At 39.0% G+C, this 14,914-nt stretch overlaps 4 protein-coding genes across 5 annotated transcripts in view; 3 read left to right on the forward strand and 1 right to left on the reverse strand.

Moving 5' to 3' along the window:
- Nucleotides 1-235: 235 nt before the first annotated feature.
- On the reverse strand, nucleotides 236-3,890 carry LOC138199755 (galectin-8-like). 2 transcript variants are annotated; one of them, XM_069151938.1, is made up of 8 exons: nucleotides 3,740-3,890; nucleotides 3,436-3,524; nucleotides 2,683-2,893; nucleotides 2,477-2,596; nucleotides 2,345-2,371; nucleotides 2,027-2,115; nucleotides 1,772-1,937; nucleotides 236-1,381 (listed from the first exon to the last, which is right to left on the reverse strand). In XM_069151938.1, exons 1-8 carry the CDS (start codon nucleotides 3,776-3,778, stop codon nucleotides 1,232-1,234), a joined length of 891 nt encoding a protein of 296 aa, XP_069008039.1. In that variant the 5' UTR covers nucleotides 3,779-3,890; the 3' UTR covers nucleotides 236-1,231. The 2 variants fall into 2 exon arrangements, with proteins under 2 accessions (XP_069008039.1, XP_069008040.1); XM_069151939.1 differs by lacking the exon at nucleotides 3,740-3,890 and having other exon boundaries at nucleotides 2,683-2,994; nucleotides 3,436-3,516.
- Nucleotides 3,891-4,484: 594 nt separating this feature from the next.
- Nucleotides 4,485-11,313, forward strand: LOC138199757 (interferon alpha-inducible protein 27-like protein 2A). The gene is made up of 4 exons (XM_069151941.1): nucleotides 4,485-4,575; nucleotides 4,662-4,691; nucleotides 10,213-10,374; nucleotides 10,933-11,313. Exons 1-4 carry the CDS (start codon nucleotides 4,566-4,568, stop codon nucleotides 11,040-11,042), a joined length of 312 nt encoding a protein of 103 aa, XP_069008042.1. The 5' UTR covers nucleotides 4,485-4,565; the 3' UTR covers nucleotides 11,043-11,313.
- A 982-nt stretch (nucleotides 11,314-12,295) lies between these two features.
- Nucleotides 12,296-13,612, forward strand: LOC138199759 (interferon alpha-inducible protein 27-like protein 2A). The gene is made up of 4 exons (XM_069151944.1): nucleotides 12,296-12,692; nucleotides 12,837-12,866; nucleotides 13,001-13,162; nucleotides 13,237-13,612. Exons 1-4 carry the CDS (start codon nucleotides 12,683-12,685, stop codon nucleotides 13,317-13,319), a joined length of 285 nt encoding a protein of 94 aa, XP_069008045.1. The 5' UTR covers nucleotides 12,296-12,682; the 3' UTR covers nucleotides 13,320-13,612.
- Nucleotides 13,613-13,785: 173 nt separating this feature from the next.
- Nucleotides 13,786-14,914, forward strand: part of LOC138199758 (interferon alpha-inducible protein 27-like protein 2A) — a 1,179-nt gene continuing 50 nt past the window's right edge. The window contains exons 1-4 of the mRNA XM_069151943.1: nucleotides 13,786-13,917; nucleotides 14,052-14,081; nucleotides 14,246-14,407; nucleotides 14,774-14,914. The exon at nucleotides 14,774-14,914 is cut by the window's right edge and continues 50 nt beyond it. Coding sequence (XP_069008044.1) covers nucleotides 13,908-13,917; nucleotides 14,052-14,081; nucleotides 14,246-14,407; nucleotides 14,774-14,859 — 288 coding nt within the window. The 5' untranslated portion in view covers nucleotides 13,786-13,907 and the 3' untranslated portion in view covers nucleotides 14,860-14,914. The remainder of the gene's footprint in view (nucleotides 13,918-14,051; nucleotides 14,082-14,245; nucleotides 14,408-14,773) is intronic.

Here is a 14,914-nt window from a genome sequence, read left to right on the forward strand (position 1 = left end):
CCTTGTGGTTAAACGGGAGTACTGCAGGCAATGCCTTTGTTTTCAATATTCAACTGCATTTTACCAAAAATGATATTATGATGGTCTATTCTAACGTGTCTATTATGTTTCTCACCAGATGTTTTCATGCTCGACCTGAAAGAGAAGTATTTGTCTATTTGGGAGAGCAAACCGAGCCAAAAAGGACATTTGCAAAAACTCAATTAACACGTATTAAGACGTATTAAACAATGGATTCACAATGATAATAGTAACACATTTATTTGTTATTAAATTATGTATGATACATAGGGAACACTTTCAATACATTTCTTTTACAACAATTACAACAAAAAAATGCAACAAAGAGTATTTCAGATTTCTTAAATCTTTTCATTCAGGAGCAGGATGGATCACTGAGTGGAGGAGCAGTGGGACAAGCGGCAGGACTGCACTATATATTAAGTTTCATAGAGATTGCAAAATGTTATTTGTGAGGTCACTGAAATATTACCGACCCTGTACATCACTGTGCTTGAGTTCTTCTGCACTGTCACATGATTAATTATTAAATCAAGTGCATGGGACGTTAAAACAATCCTGAAGATTACAAACTTGATAGCAAAAATGAAAAGTTGCAGATCTTTTTGATTTTAAAAAAAGGACAACTACATATTATGCAGTAAAAAGGAGAAATGCTTGATTTGTTTTTTTGTTTTTTAAACGAGCCACACACTAAAATTGATCTTTACTGCTCCAAAAAAAATGGAGCCCTTCAATTTCATACTTAATTTGCTGACTGTTACAATTTACATATAGGCAAATCCAGAACTTAAGTGCTTATTAACATTTACATATTTCCTGCTTCTTTTTTTTTCTTACAGGCCGTATCACAGCAGAGATGCACTAGAGACAGAATGAGAAGTGACCAATGGACACCTAACTTGTAAACAGTCATAGTGGCTCAGCCTGAAGCTCCAGCAGTTTTCTGTCATGCGTCGATCCACTGGTCATGGCGGGAAACATCATAACACCATGGACCTCATGGTCAGACCTGTCCGTGGCCTTTGGTTGATGAAACTGCTAAACTAGCTTAAAATCAGTGACTGACGGCTGCCGTGAGACCGACCGGACCTGATTTAAAACCTGAAGTCAGCACATCTGACATCTGGCTCACTGTGGCTAAGCTAATTCAGCACCGACAACCGGAAAGCAAATAGTGTCAGTAACGGGTTTCTGTGGAAGCAGAGAGTCACCACAGTTTCACATCAGTGAGCTCCATGTCGCCCATAATCTCCAGCTGGTCGATGCTGCTCAGGTCCTGCACCCGGTGTCTGAACTCAAACAAGTGAGAGCCGTTCACCGCCAGCTTGAACTGATGGGGCTGACAGAGGAGGAGAATCTGAGAGGGAAATAAAAACAGGACAAACACTGGCCGTTAGTGACGAGGACAGAGCAAACAGGAACCAGAGTAAGTCCAGAGACACGATCCACCTGCAGCACCGTGACGGGTCGTCAGCAGCCTGATTAGACGCTTTTGTGAGCAGCGGTCCGTTTTACGCATCTGAGACTTCAGCACGTCAAAGCTCGTGACAAATTCAAGCTGGACCAGCGCTCACAAAAACACGGATCTCGGCAGCTGATGACGATCACGTGTTCAAATTTCCGCTGGACTCGGCGCTGAGCATCGTTCACAACGGGAAAAGTCTCGAAGCTCCGATAGATCCAACATCCAGAATCCAGAAGAAAACAACATCGCTTTGAAAACGTGAACGTTTCAGGCGACTCCTACCTCAAAGTAGTCCCCTGAAGAAAAGGGGAAGAAGGGCAGCTCCCGCTCCTCCTGACCCCACGATTCACTCAGGTACGAGTTCCTGATGAACACGCTGGACTTCATGCGGGGGTTCAGATGGAGAGCGATGTTCTCCGTCCTGCTGTTACGGAGGTTCACCGTGAAGCTGGAAGACAAACGGAGACGTTCGGTCCGCCCGTCTTCTCCTGGACGTCACTGAACGTCAGATTGCTGTTATTCGTTTCATCACGTTACCTGTGAGGATACACGCTGATCTGTCCTTTTATGGTGATGTGCCGTCCTGGGCTCAGGCCTTTGAGGATGCTGCCTTTGTAAGGGAGGCTCTGAAATGACAGCAGAACCTTAAATATGACTGTTTGCACGACCGCAGCTTTGAGCAGCGACGTACAAGGAGACGGGAATATTCATGTGAAACGTGCAGATCGTCGGATTGTTCCCAGAAATCAGCGGTTATTCTGAGCCGACAGCGTCAGACACAGATGTGATCCAGTTTTAGGGAAAGCCCTTTTTTTTGTAGTTTTTTTTGGAGATGACTCAAATGGAAAAACTCACCAAGTCGCCTGATTCTGAATATATTGCCTACGAGAGAGAAAAGATCCGTTTAGACGAGATTACGCAGAACTTTGTGTTAAAGAAACGCACATCTAACCACAAACAAAGATCCAACCGAGGACGGGAACTCACCGAGGACGGGATGTAGCCGATAGCGTGAACCTTGACTTCCCCGGAAACAGAAAACGTGTCGACCTTGTTCAGAGGAAATCTGTGCTTGTACTCCAGCAGGTGAGAACCATTTACCGCCACCTATGGGTGAAGACCGGTAGATCAGCATCGCCCGCCGGTCAAAGCGAGAGGGCGCGTTTAACGCCTCCGTCCTCCAGTTCACTGACCTTGAAGACGTCGTGGTGCACCAGGATGATGGTCTCGAAGGGGGCGCCGCGCTTGTAGGGCAGCTGGTGGAGCGTCTCCTCTCGTCCCCAGCTCTCCTGCAGCAGGGAGTTACAGACCACGCAGGGCGCGCCTCGGAAACGAGGGCTGAAGTGGAGGGCGACGTCGGAGCGCGGCTTGGTGCTGCAGCCGCTCGACAGGTCGACCTGGAACCTGCAGAGAGGCAGCGAACACACAACTGCACTGGAGCCCTGAAGGTCCCGCGGCGTGTCCACGGCACGGGTCATACGAGTCAAGACTTCGGTCCTCTCGGGCTGGACAGCGAAGTTTGTTAAAGAGCGTGTAAACTAAAAATAAAACGAGTTTCAAGTTCCTCACCGCAGAATCATGTTATCGACCATCCGAATTTGAACAAATAAAAACAAGAGCAAGAATTATAAATGAGGCTTTGATATAGTGAGAAAATGAGCAGTCTACTGGGGGGGGCGTGGCGGGGGGCGTGGCGTGGCTGCAGGGGGCGTGGCTGCAGGTTTCCAGAGTGAATCTCAGGAATCTCCTTCTAGTGGTCGCCACCTTCTCGAGGTCGCCACCTTCTGGTGGTCGCCACCTTCTCGAGGTCGCCACCTTCTCGAGGTCGCCACCTTCTGGTGGTCGCCACCTTCTGGTGGTCGCCACCTTCTGGAGGTCGCCACCTTCTGGTGGTCGCCACCTTCTGGTGGGTGCCTCTTCAGTTGTTGTGTTTTTCTTTCACCTACCTGTCGGCCTCGGGAGGCACGGTGCCCTGGATGATGATGATCTCCCCGGGGTGCAGGCCTCCCGGTATGGGCCCGGTGTACGGGACCACCTGGCGCGGACATGTGACGTTAAAAGCTCTGGATGTCGCAACACTTCAGATTCAGTCAAAGAGGTTTAAACTAGCAGGTCCTCCATGATGGGAACTAATGCAGACAGTTTGATCTGAGCTAGAGAGTCCATGACGGGACGTGGAGCACTGCAGGATGCAGACAACAACAACAACAACAACAATAATAATAATAATAATAACAATAAGCCCCTTACCGGATTGAGAACCGTGTGTTTTGCCTTTGCCACCGACATGGAGCTTCTTGTGTCAGACTGCGACACGCAGCTGCGCTGAAAGACGACAGCTTGTTGTGTCTGCAGCTACACGGGCATCTTCTCTCTGTCGGCCATTACCAACTCGCGCATGCGCAAATGCTACCATGTGATCGGGTCCACGGAAGGAGCAACAGAACCGGGGCTGCCCCCCCCCCCACCTCCCGTTAAATGTTGTTAAACCTTCATTTTACCGTAAAAAACACAATTAAAATGGATTTTTAAATTGTATAAAAAATAAAAACATCTCAAATGATACGAAACATGGAGGCTCGATGTCACGTTATGATCCGTTCTGCTTTATTTACTCATTAGAAATAAATACTTGTTTACTAAAGTAAATTACATTATTTGTACATTTAACTTTATATTGAGCAACTCGACATCTACAAGCAGAATCATAAATGGACTATAATTTAATAAACTTTTATTTCCCGATCCGTTGGTACGTGAACATTACTCTGCTCATTTAGATCAGCTCATATCTGCAGAGATGTTTTTATTGTGTATACTTGTTGTACGGAATCCGTTTGAGGGACACTTGTTGAACGCGAGGCTGCTGTGATTGGTCGTTTAACTGTCAGTCAACTGGCCACTAATCCATTTTACGTGAACCCTAACCTTATCCCGCCCACAACGTAGCCCAACAACCAATCACAGACAGAGCAGTGACGTAGCTGCAGTGACGCTCCGTTCTTCTAAATGTATTTTCAACACTGCGGAAGCGTCTGACGTTTCTCAAACTCCTCCGACCACAATACTGGAAACAATGGCCGTTAGTGAGTGTCTTTCAATATATTTGTTAGTTTTGTAAGTAGACTTGTTTTCTTACAAGAAGATACTGATTGTAAATGTTGTGTTTCAGAGACAGTTGCTGCTGTTGCAGTGGGATCAGGTAGGACCGACACGTGTTTCCGTTTCATTACATTACATTACATTACATTACACTACATTACATTACATTACATTACACTACATTACATTATACTACATTACACTACATTACATTACATTACATTACATTATACTACATTACACTACATTACATTATACTACATTACACTACATTACATTACATTATACTACATTACACTACATTACATTATACTACATTACATTACACTACATTACACTACATTACATTATACTACATTACATTATACTACATTATACTACATTACACTACATTACATTACATTACATTACATTATACTACATTACATTACATTATACTACATTACACTACATTACATTACATTACATTACATTATACTACATTACATTACACTACATTACATTACACTACATTACATTATACTACATTATACTACATTACATTACACTACATTACATTACACTACATTACATTATACTACATTACACTACATTACATTACATTACATTACACTACATTACATTATACTACATTACACTACATTACATTACATTACATTACACTACATTACATTATACTACATTACATTATACTACATTATACTACATTACATTACACTACATTACATTACATTACACTACATTACATTACACTACATTACATTATACTACATTACACTACATTACATTACATTACATTACACTACATTACACTACATTATACTACATTACACTACATTACATTATACTACATTACATTACACTACATTACATTACATTACACTACATTACATTATACTACATTACATTATACTACATTATACTACATTACACTACATTACATTATACTACATTACACTACATTACATTACACTACATTACACTACATTACATTACATTATACTACATTACACTACATTACATTATACTACATTACATTACATTACATTACATTATACTACATTACACTACATTACATTATACTACATTACATTACATTATACTACATTACACTACATTACATTATACTACATTACATTACATTACATTACATTATACTACATTACACTACATTACATTATACTACATTACATTACATTATACTACATTACACTACATTACATTATACTACACTACATTACATTACATTACATTACATTATACTACATTACACTACATTACATTATACTACATTACATTACATTACATTACACTACATTACATTATACTACATTACATTATACTACATTATACTACATTACACTACATTACATTATACTACATTACACTACATTACATTACATTACATTACACTACATTACATTACATTACACTACATTACATTATACTACATTACATTATACTACATTACACTACATTATACTACATTACACTACATTACATTATACTACATTACATTACATTATACTACATTACACTACATTACATTACATTACATTACATTATACTACATTACATTACACTACATTACATTACACTACATTACATTATACTACATTATACTACATTACATTACACTACATTACATTACACTACATTACATTATACTACATTACACTACATTACATTACATTACATTACACTACATTACATTATACTACATTACACTACATTACATTACATTACATTACACTACATTACATTATACTACATTACATTATACTACATTATACTACATTACATTACACTACATTACATTACATTACACTACATTACATTACACTACATTACATTATACTACATTACACTACATTACATTACATTACATTACACTACATTACACTACATTATACTACATTACACTACATTACATTATACTACATTACATTACACTACATTACATTACATTACACTACATTACATTATACTACATTACATTATACTACATTATACTACATTACACTACATTACATTATACTACATTACACTACATTACATTACACTACATTACACTACATTACATTACATTATACTACATTACACTACATTACATTATACTACATTACATTACATTACATTACATTATACTACATTACACTACATTACATTATACTACATTACATTACATTATACTACATTACACTACATTACATTATACTACATTACATTACATTACATTACATTATACTACATTACACTACATTACATTATACTACATTACATTACATTATACTACATTACACTACATTACATTATACTACACTACATTACATTACATTACATTACATTATACTACATTACACTACATTACATTATACTACATTACATTACATTACATTACACTACATTACATTATACTACATTACATTATACTACATTATACTACATTACACTACATTACATTATACTACATTACACTACATTACATTACATTACATTACACTACATTACATTACATTACACTACATTACATTATACTACATTACATTATACTACATTACACTACATTATACTACATTACACTACATTACATTATACTACATTACACTACATTACATTACACTACATTACACTACATTACATTACATTATACTACATTACACTACATTACATTATACTACATTACATTACATTACATTACATTATACTACATTACACTACATTACATTATACTACATTACACTACATTACATTACACTACATTACACTACATTACATTACATTATACTACATTACACTACATTACATTATACTACATTACACTACATTACATTACACTACATTACACTACATTACATTACATTATACTACATTACACTACATTACATTATACTACATTATACTACATTACACTACATTACATTATACTACATTACATTACATTACATTACACTACATTACACTACATTACATTACATTATACTACATTACACTACATTACATTATACTACATTACATTACACTACATTACATTACATTACACTACATTACACTACATTACATTACATTATACTACATTACACTACATTACATTATACTACATTACATTACATTATACTACATTACATTATACTACATTACATTACATTACATTACACTACATTACATTATACTACATTACATTATACTACATTATACTACATTACACTACATTACATTATACTACATTACACTACATTACATTACATTACACTACATTACATTACATTACATTACACTACATTACACTACATTACATTACATTATACTACATTACACTACATTACATTATACTACATTACATTACACTACATTACATTACATTACACTACATTACATTATACTACATTACATTACACTACATTATACTACATTACACTACATTACATTATACTACATTACACTACATTACATTACACTACATTACATTACACTACATTACACTACATTACATTACATTATACTACATTACACTACATTACATTACATTACACTACATTACATTATACTACATTACACTACATTACATTACACTACATTACACTACATTACATTACATTATACTACATTACATTACATTACATTACATTACACTACATTACATTACATTATACTACATTACACTACATTACATTACACTACATTACATTATACTACATTACACTACATTACATTACATTACATTACATTACACTACATTACATTATACTACATTACACTACATTACATTATACTACATTACATTACATTATACTACATTACATTACATTACATTATACTACATTACATTACACTACATTACATTACATTACATTACATTATACTACATTACATTACATTACATTATACTACATTACACTACATTACATTACATTACATTATACTACATTACACTACATTACATTATACTACATTACACTACATTACATTACATTACATTATACTACATTACACTACATTACATTACATTACATTATACTACATTACATTACATTATACTACATTACATTACATTACACTACATTACATTACATTACATTTCATTACATTATACTACATTACATTACATTACATTACACTACATTACATTACATTATACTACATTACATTACACTACATTACATTTCATTACATTATACTACATTACATTACATTACACTACATTTATCTGACTCTTTTATCCAATAAGTTCATTTCAACCATGAGGGAACAAAACCAGAACAACAGGAATCAAAAAATAAAATGTCTTGCAGAAAGCCTCATCGGGGATAACAGAGTTGTTGAAGGTCGTAGTCAGGTCGAGGGTGGGACAGTCTTCCTCTGGAAGGAAGAGCAGGTCGGTCTTATGGAGGTTGATTTCCAGGTGGTGTGAGGACATCCACTGACAGATGTCAGTCAGACAGGCAGAGATTCATGAAGCTACCTGTGTTTCAGATCTGGAAAAGAGAGGATCAGTTGGGTGTCATCAGCAAAGCTGTGGTAGGAAAAGACATGAGTGAAGGACAGAGCTGAGAGAGTTGGTGTAGAGAGAAGAGGAGGGGACCCGGGACGGAGCCTTGAGGGACACCAGTAGTGAGAGGACAAGGTTCAGACACAGATCCTCTCCAAGTTACCCGGTAGGTGAGGTCGTTGAGGGAGGACGAGAACAGGGAGACACCGAGGTCCTGAAGGAGGACAGGAGGATCTGGTGGTTCACTGTGTTGAATGAAGCAGAAGGTCTAGAAGGATCAGGACAGAGGAGGGAGAGAGGAGGGAGGAGAGGGGGAGGAGGGGGAGAGGAGGGAGAGAGGAGAGAGGAGGGGGAGAGGAGGGGGGAGGAGGGGGAGAGGAGGGAGAGGAGGGAGAGAGAGGAGAGAGAGAGGAGGGAGGGAGGAGGGAGAGGAGGGAGAGGCTGCTCTAGCAGTGTGAAGCTGCTCAGAGACAGAAGGAGGACCGTCTCTGTTGAAACCAGACTGGTGGTCAAGAAGGTTGTTATGGAGGAGATAGGAGGAGAGCTGGTTGAAGACAGCTCGCTCCAGAGTTTTAGAAAGAAAGTTAAGAAGAGAGACGGTCTGTTGTTGTTTACTTCAGACGGGTTGAGGAGGAGTTTCTTCTCCTTCAGAGAGTTCAGGAAACAGACCGTTGACAGAGAAGAGTTGATGAGATGGAGAGAAAAGGAAGAAGGTCTGGAGCAACAGACTGGAGAATATGGGGTGGGGTGGGGTGGAGGTTACCATGGTAACAACTTGATTGGGAGACGGGGTGAAAGAGGAAAGCAAAGGGGATGAAGATGAAGATGATGGACATGTAGTTATAGAAGCTGGGTTTGAAAATGAGGAGCGTATATCATCTATCTTTTTAGTAAAGTAGTTGACAAAGTGGCTTGGTGGAGGGGGGGGGGAGAAGATGGAGAAGATGGAGAAGATGGAGAAGATGGAGAAGATAGAGAAGAGCTGTTTGGGGTTGGAAAATGAGGATTGAATTCTGGCCCCTGGTTTCATTTTTAAAACACATTAACGTAACAAAAAAAGAAAAGTAAAAGTCGTCATCGTGCATGATTATCACCGTGTCGCTACAAACGACGTGTTGTCGTCCATGTGCAGTTGCCGCGGTGCTCCTGGCGCCCGTTGCTCTGGGGGCCGTCGGGTTCACCTCGGCCGGGATCGCAGCAGGCTCCTTCGCGGCCGGCATGATGTCCACAGCGGCAGCTGCTAGCGGAGGAGGCGTGGCAGCCGGAAGCATGGTGGCTGTTCTGCAGTCGGCAGGTACCGGTTTGATCCCGGCTTGATCCCGGCTTGATCCCGGTTTGATCCCGGCTTGATCCCGGGTTTTTAACTGTTGTTTCTTATTTGGGTGCATTACAAACACGAAGCCCCCTAAGTACCCTGAAATCCTGCAAATCACGCAATGATCCAATCAGCCAATCATGTGGCAGCAGGTGCAGCGCATGAAATCCTGCGTTTAGCTGGCTGGAAATATTCCTTCTGATACTCGGGTCAGAGTTTGGTGTCGATAGCGTGAATCCAAAGGGTCCGGCCGGTGGTTGTGGTGCTATAATGTGGGGAATGTTATTCTTTTTAGGCCTTTTTAATATCTATCATGGTTTGAAGGCCCAGATGATCGTTTCCAGCATCTTCTCTCCAACATCAACGTGGCCACAAAGAACTGAAGCTGTTCTGAGTAAAGGGTGTCACAATTATGACAATTATGTGTGTGGTGAATCTACCTTCTGAGTCTCATGAACTCTGCTTGTCTTTAAAAGGAGGATTTGTCATCCGACCGATGACCTGATTCACCCTGTCGTTGCTGTGATTGCGGTGTAGGTGCTGCGGGTCTGTCGGTCGCCACCAATGCAGCCGTGGGCGTCGCTGGAGGCGTCATTGGAGCAGCAGGGAGTTGGTTCACAAGCCTCTTTACCAAAAAGACAAAATAATAGTTCAGTTTAAGATTGTCAAATCAAATTCTGGTGTATTTCTCTGAATGTCCAGGACTGATTGTTAGTAAATGAAGTGCTCGGTTCTTTATCTCCTTCTCGATTCAAGATTCAGAATATATCTGTTTTCAACAAACAGATCGTTTCAGCAAAACAAGATAAGATCAAGATAAAAATCAGGATCAAGATAAAATCAAGATAAGATTTTTTGATTTTATTGATGCTCGAGAAATGTTCAAAATTACTGCATTAAAATGAATATACCACATGACTCTGACCAGTGATATGTCATCACATGAGGATTACCAACAGGAAATCTTCTACATGTTGTACTTGATTGATGGAAGTCCAGCTTTTATTAAAGGTGTTGGTATATTTAAAGTTATTCTCCACCTCAGTGACTGAAATTTTGAGACACATTAATGCTTCTCCTCTCCACCGTAAAACATTTGTTTGGATGTTTTCCACATGTTTTTATTGACTAGATGGAGATGGTTGTTCATTCAATAAAAAAAATTGAAATATATATGTATAAACTATCACGGTTATCAAATGAGGTTGCAATTCCTCCTCCATTGGCAATTGCAGAATATGACATCATTTGGCACGAAGGGAGCCTGCTGCTGTTTTAGCTGACGTGTTGCATTCAGGGACACAGTTGCAACATACCCTGAACTAGATTTTGATATTTGAAGATTTACATGTTAAATTGTGTGCTGTGGTGACTCGTGTCACGTGATGTCTTACCTGCTCCTATAAGGCCGGCGGCCTCAACTATTTATGAAACGCAATGAAAATGAAAAGTAATTTTTGTTGAAGGAACAGTATCCTACAGTCAAAGACAAACATTTTATTCACACATTTCTTTCATGTCAGCTTGGCTGAGGTTGTGAATATAATGTCAACATGGGAGTGTCTGAATAGTTTCTATTTCTGAGAAACGACACTAACTTCCAACATGTGAACACTAGAGGGCGCCACAGGAGCACGAGACAGTTTGGATGAATCACCACACCAAAGGTTTCTGGAAAACTGACACTTCGGTGTAAAACAATTATGATATCCGCAATTAAATTATATAATAATATTGTATTCTATTATTTCATTTATTCTTATTATTTTTATTTCTGTATTCTAAGCTTGGGCAGCCAAGGTACTCTGTCAGTTCATAATGTTCTTCATGTTTTTAGGTTAAACAAATAAAAACAAAGAAAGCAGTGAGGAAAAAGTACGAACTTGAACAGTAATGTTTTCAGATTCTAACTTTGTGTAAAAACTGGACCTCGACATGAGCAGAGTTTGAACTGAAAAGGTTTCACTGACACTAAATAACTTCCATACAGCAGGATATGTCTCTCCCTACTGATGAAGGTTCAGTATTACATCAACATTCACTCTGCTCACTGTATTTCAGTTCGTAATTTAAATGTGTGGTGATTAAATTCGTGCAAATGCCAAAGACATTTAATCCTCAAAGTATGTGCTCGATCTGTATTCTGGAACAACAACAACCCGCTTTTCTAATTATAGGGATTTCTGGTAACGAAACGTGACGCAGCAAGTTTCGTTTATCTTGAAACCACATCCAACCCTCCAACATAAAGGCAGCTCCTCATCCTGGTCTTCAGAATACGACTAACATGGGCCTCCGTGAGTACATTTCGCCTTAAAGCTTTGCTGCACTTGCTTTCTATAATTTCTACCATTTAATGATGAAAAGCATCACAGAAACTGTCCTTGATGCGAGCTGAGCTGCAGTTAGATGTTTATTTTTGTGTCTATCTTGTGTTTCAGTAACTTTTGCAGCTGTAGCCGCTGGAGCAGGTAGGACAGCGCTGGAAACCATTCCGTTTTTCACTTGGTTATAAAAAAAAAAAAAGTCTTAGACTTTATTATTCGTACGAATTAGTGTCATGCATGATCCACGTGCTGGTTCTGAATATACCTCTTTTTGTCAGGGGGAGCGGTGGTCGGTGCTCCGTTTATTCTGGGGGCCATAGGTTTCACCTCAGCTGGGATAGCAGCAGGCTCCTACGCTGCAGGCATGATGTCCTCAGCAGCAATTGCTAACGGAGGAGGGGTGGTAGCGGGGAGTCTGGTGGCTGTTTTGCAGTCTGCAGGTAAAGACTGAACTAAATCACTAACGGAATGATGTTTGCAGTTGCCACTGTGCTGAGGTTTGTAATGTCTGCAGGTATGGCCGGTCTGTCGGGAACAGCCACTGCAGCCGTGGCCAGTGCCGGAGGAACGGCGGGGCTGCTGGCTGTACTCATCTGAGTCATGAAGGAATAATTCAGAAGGAAGGATTTACTTTTTCCGACTGGAATCAACTGCCAATAACCTCAGTGCACTTAATAAATAATAGCTTGGCATATTCATATACCAATCTGCTATATGTACACTTTAAGGTTTTTTTGTACTTCTGAGATGCCAAACAACATTTCTGTCGTACTTGTACTCTGCAATGACCTTAAAGTTGAATCTAATCTATTATAAAGTTACTGAAATCTGAGGGCAGGCATGTTGTCAAATAATAAAAAAGAATAAATCAAATAATTGCATTTGAAAAAGTGTTTCCTGCTTCTTTTTTTTTATGATCTATATAGACTGTGTGTCTGTCTGTCTTTCTGTTTGCGAAAGATAATAAGATTGGTTAACTCTCAGGTATATCATGATGCAATCTTCACCTCTGAACTTCCTGTGAGTACATATGAGGGTTTTATTTGCACACCAGCTGACTACAGAGTTGTCCAACTCTCTGGAGCCCTTTTCTGCGACTTAAGTTTCGTTTCTGGAAAAACAAAACCTCACATGGTTTATAAAAGTCAGCTCAGTTGCAGGTTTGTCGTCAGATAATAGAAAGACATGGATCCCGGTAAGTCATCAGACATTTAGCAGACACATGTAACATTTCTGAGCTCAATGACAGCCGTCGTGTTAATTGTCTTTGGTCAGGCTTGCTGATGTTTTGCTTGTAGTTACATGTTCATGTATGTTCTTGTGTTTCAGTGACAGTTTTGACTGTTGCAGCAGGAGCAGGTAAGACCTCAGAAGAGACTTAAAGAGTCACTTGTCTTTACTTTTTCATCTGAGTTGAAACCTTTTATTTAGAAAAAACCTTTGGTGCATGCACATTTATTTTTTGGATTGATTTATTTCAATCATGTATTAACTGTCTCTGCCTTGTTCTCGTCCATGTGCAGCAGGAGCTGTGGTCGGTGCTCCTTTGGTTCTGGGGGCCGCAGGTTTCACCTCAGCTGGGATAGCAGCAGGCTCCTACGCTGCAGGCATGATGTCCGCAGCAGCAACTGCTAACGGAGGAGCGGTGGCAGCGGGGAGTACGGTGGCTGTTTGCCAGTCAATAGGTAAACATCATAGTTAGATATTTCATATGGTTTCAGCTGTTGCATGTTAATGGTGATATGATAGGTGTTGCAGCAACAATCAAAGGTGAATCATGTGTTTTATAACTTTTCATAATATCCTCTGTAGTGCAGCAGCATCACTGTAAAATCCACAAGTGTGAAATTATAAATATCTTTGTTTAGTTCCAGAATTGTGAAGAAGTAAGCAGATTAGGTTCAACAACAACAGACTACAATACTGATGGAAATGTTTCTGTTTCATTTACTTCTTTGGTATAAAAACAAAGCTTCTCTGCAGCTTGATCATGTGATCAAATTCATGATTTTTTTGGAAATCAAACCTCACACATGTAAATCTTGCTGTAGGTGCTGCTGGTCTGTCGGCGACTGTCGGTGCAGCTGCTGCTGGAGCTGGAGCAGCTGCAGGATATGTGGCTAGTTTCTTCTTTTGAAAGTCAGGAAGATCATATAACTGAAATCTGCCATTTTATTTCGGTGTTTCTGCAA

The sequence above is a fragment of the Embiotoca jacksoni genome, unplaced genomic scaffold (genome assembly GCF_022577435.1).
Source record: "Embiotoca jacksoni isolate LCO1_2020_lvr unplaced genomic scaffold, fEmbJac1.0.p SCAF_18, whole genome shotgun sequence".
NCBI classification, from domain to species: Eukaryota; Metazoa; Chordata; class Actinopteri; family Embiotocidae; genus Embiotoca; species Embiotoca jacksoni.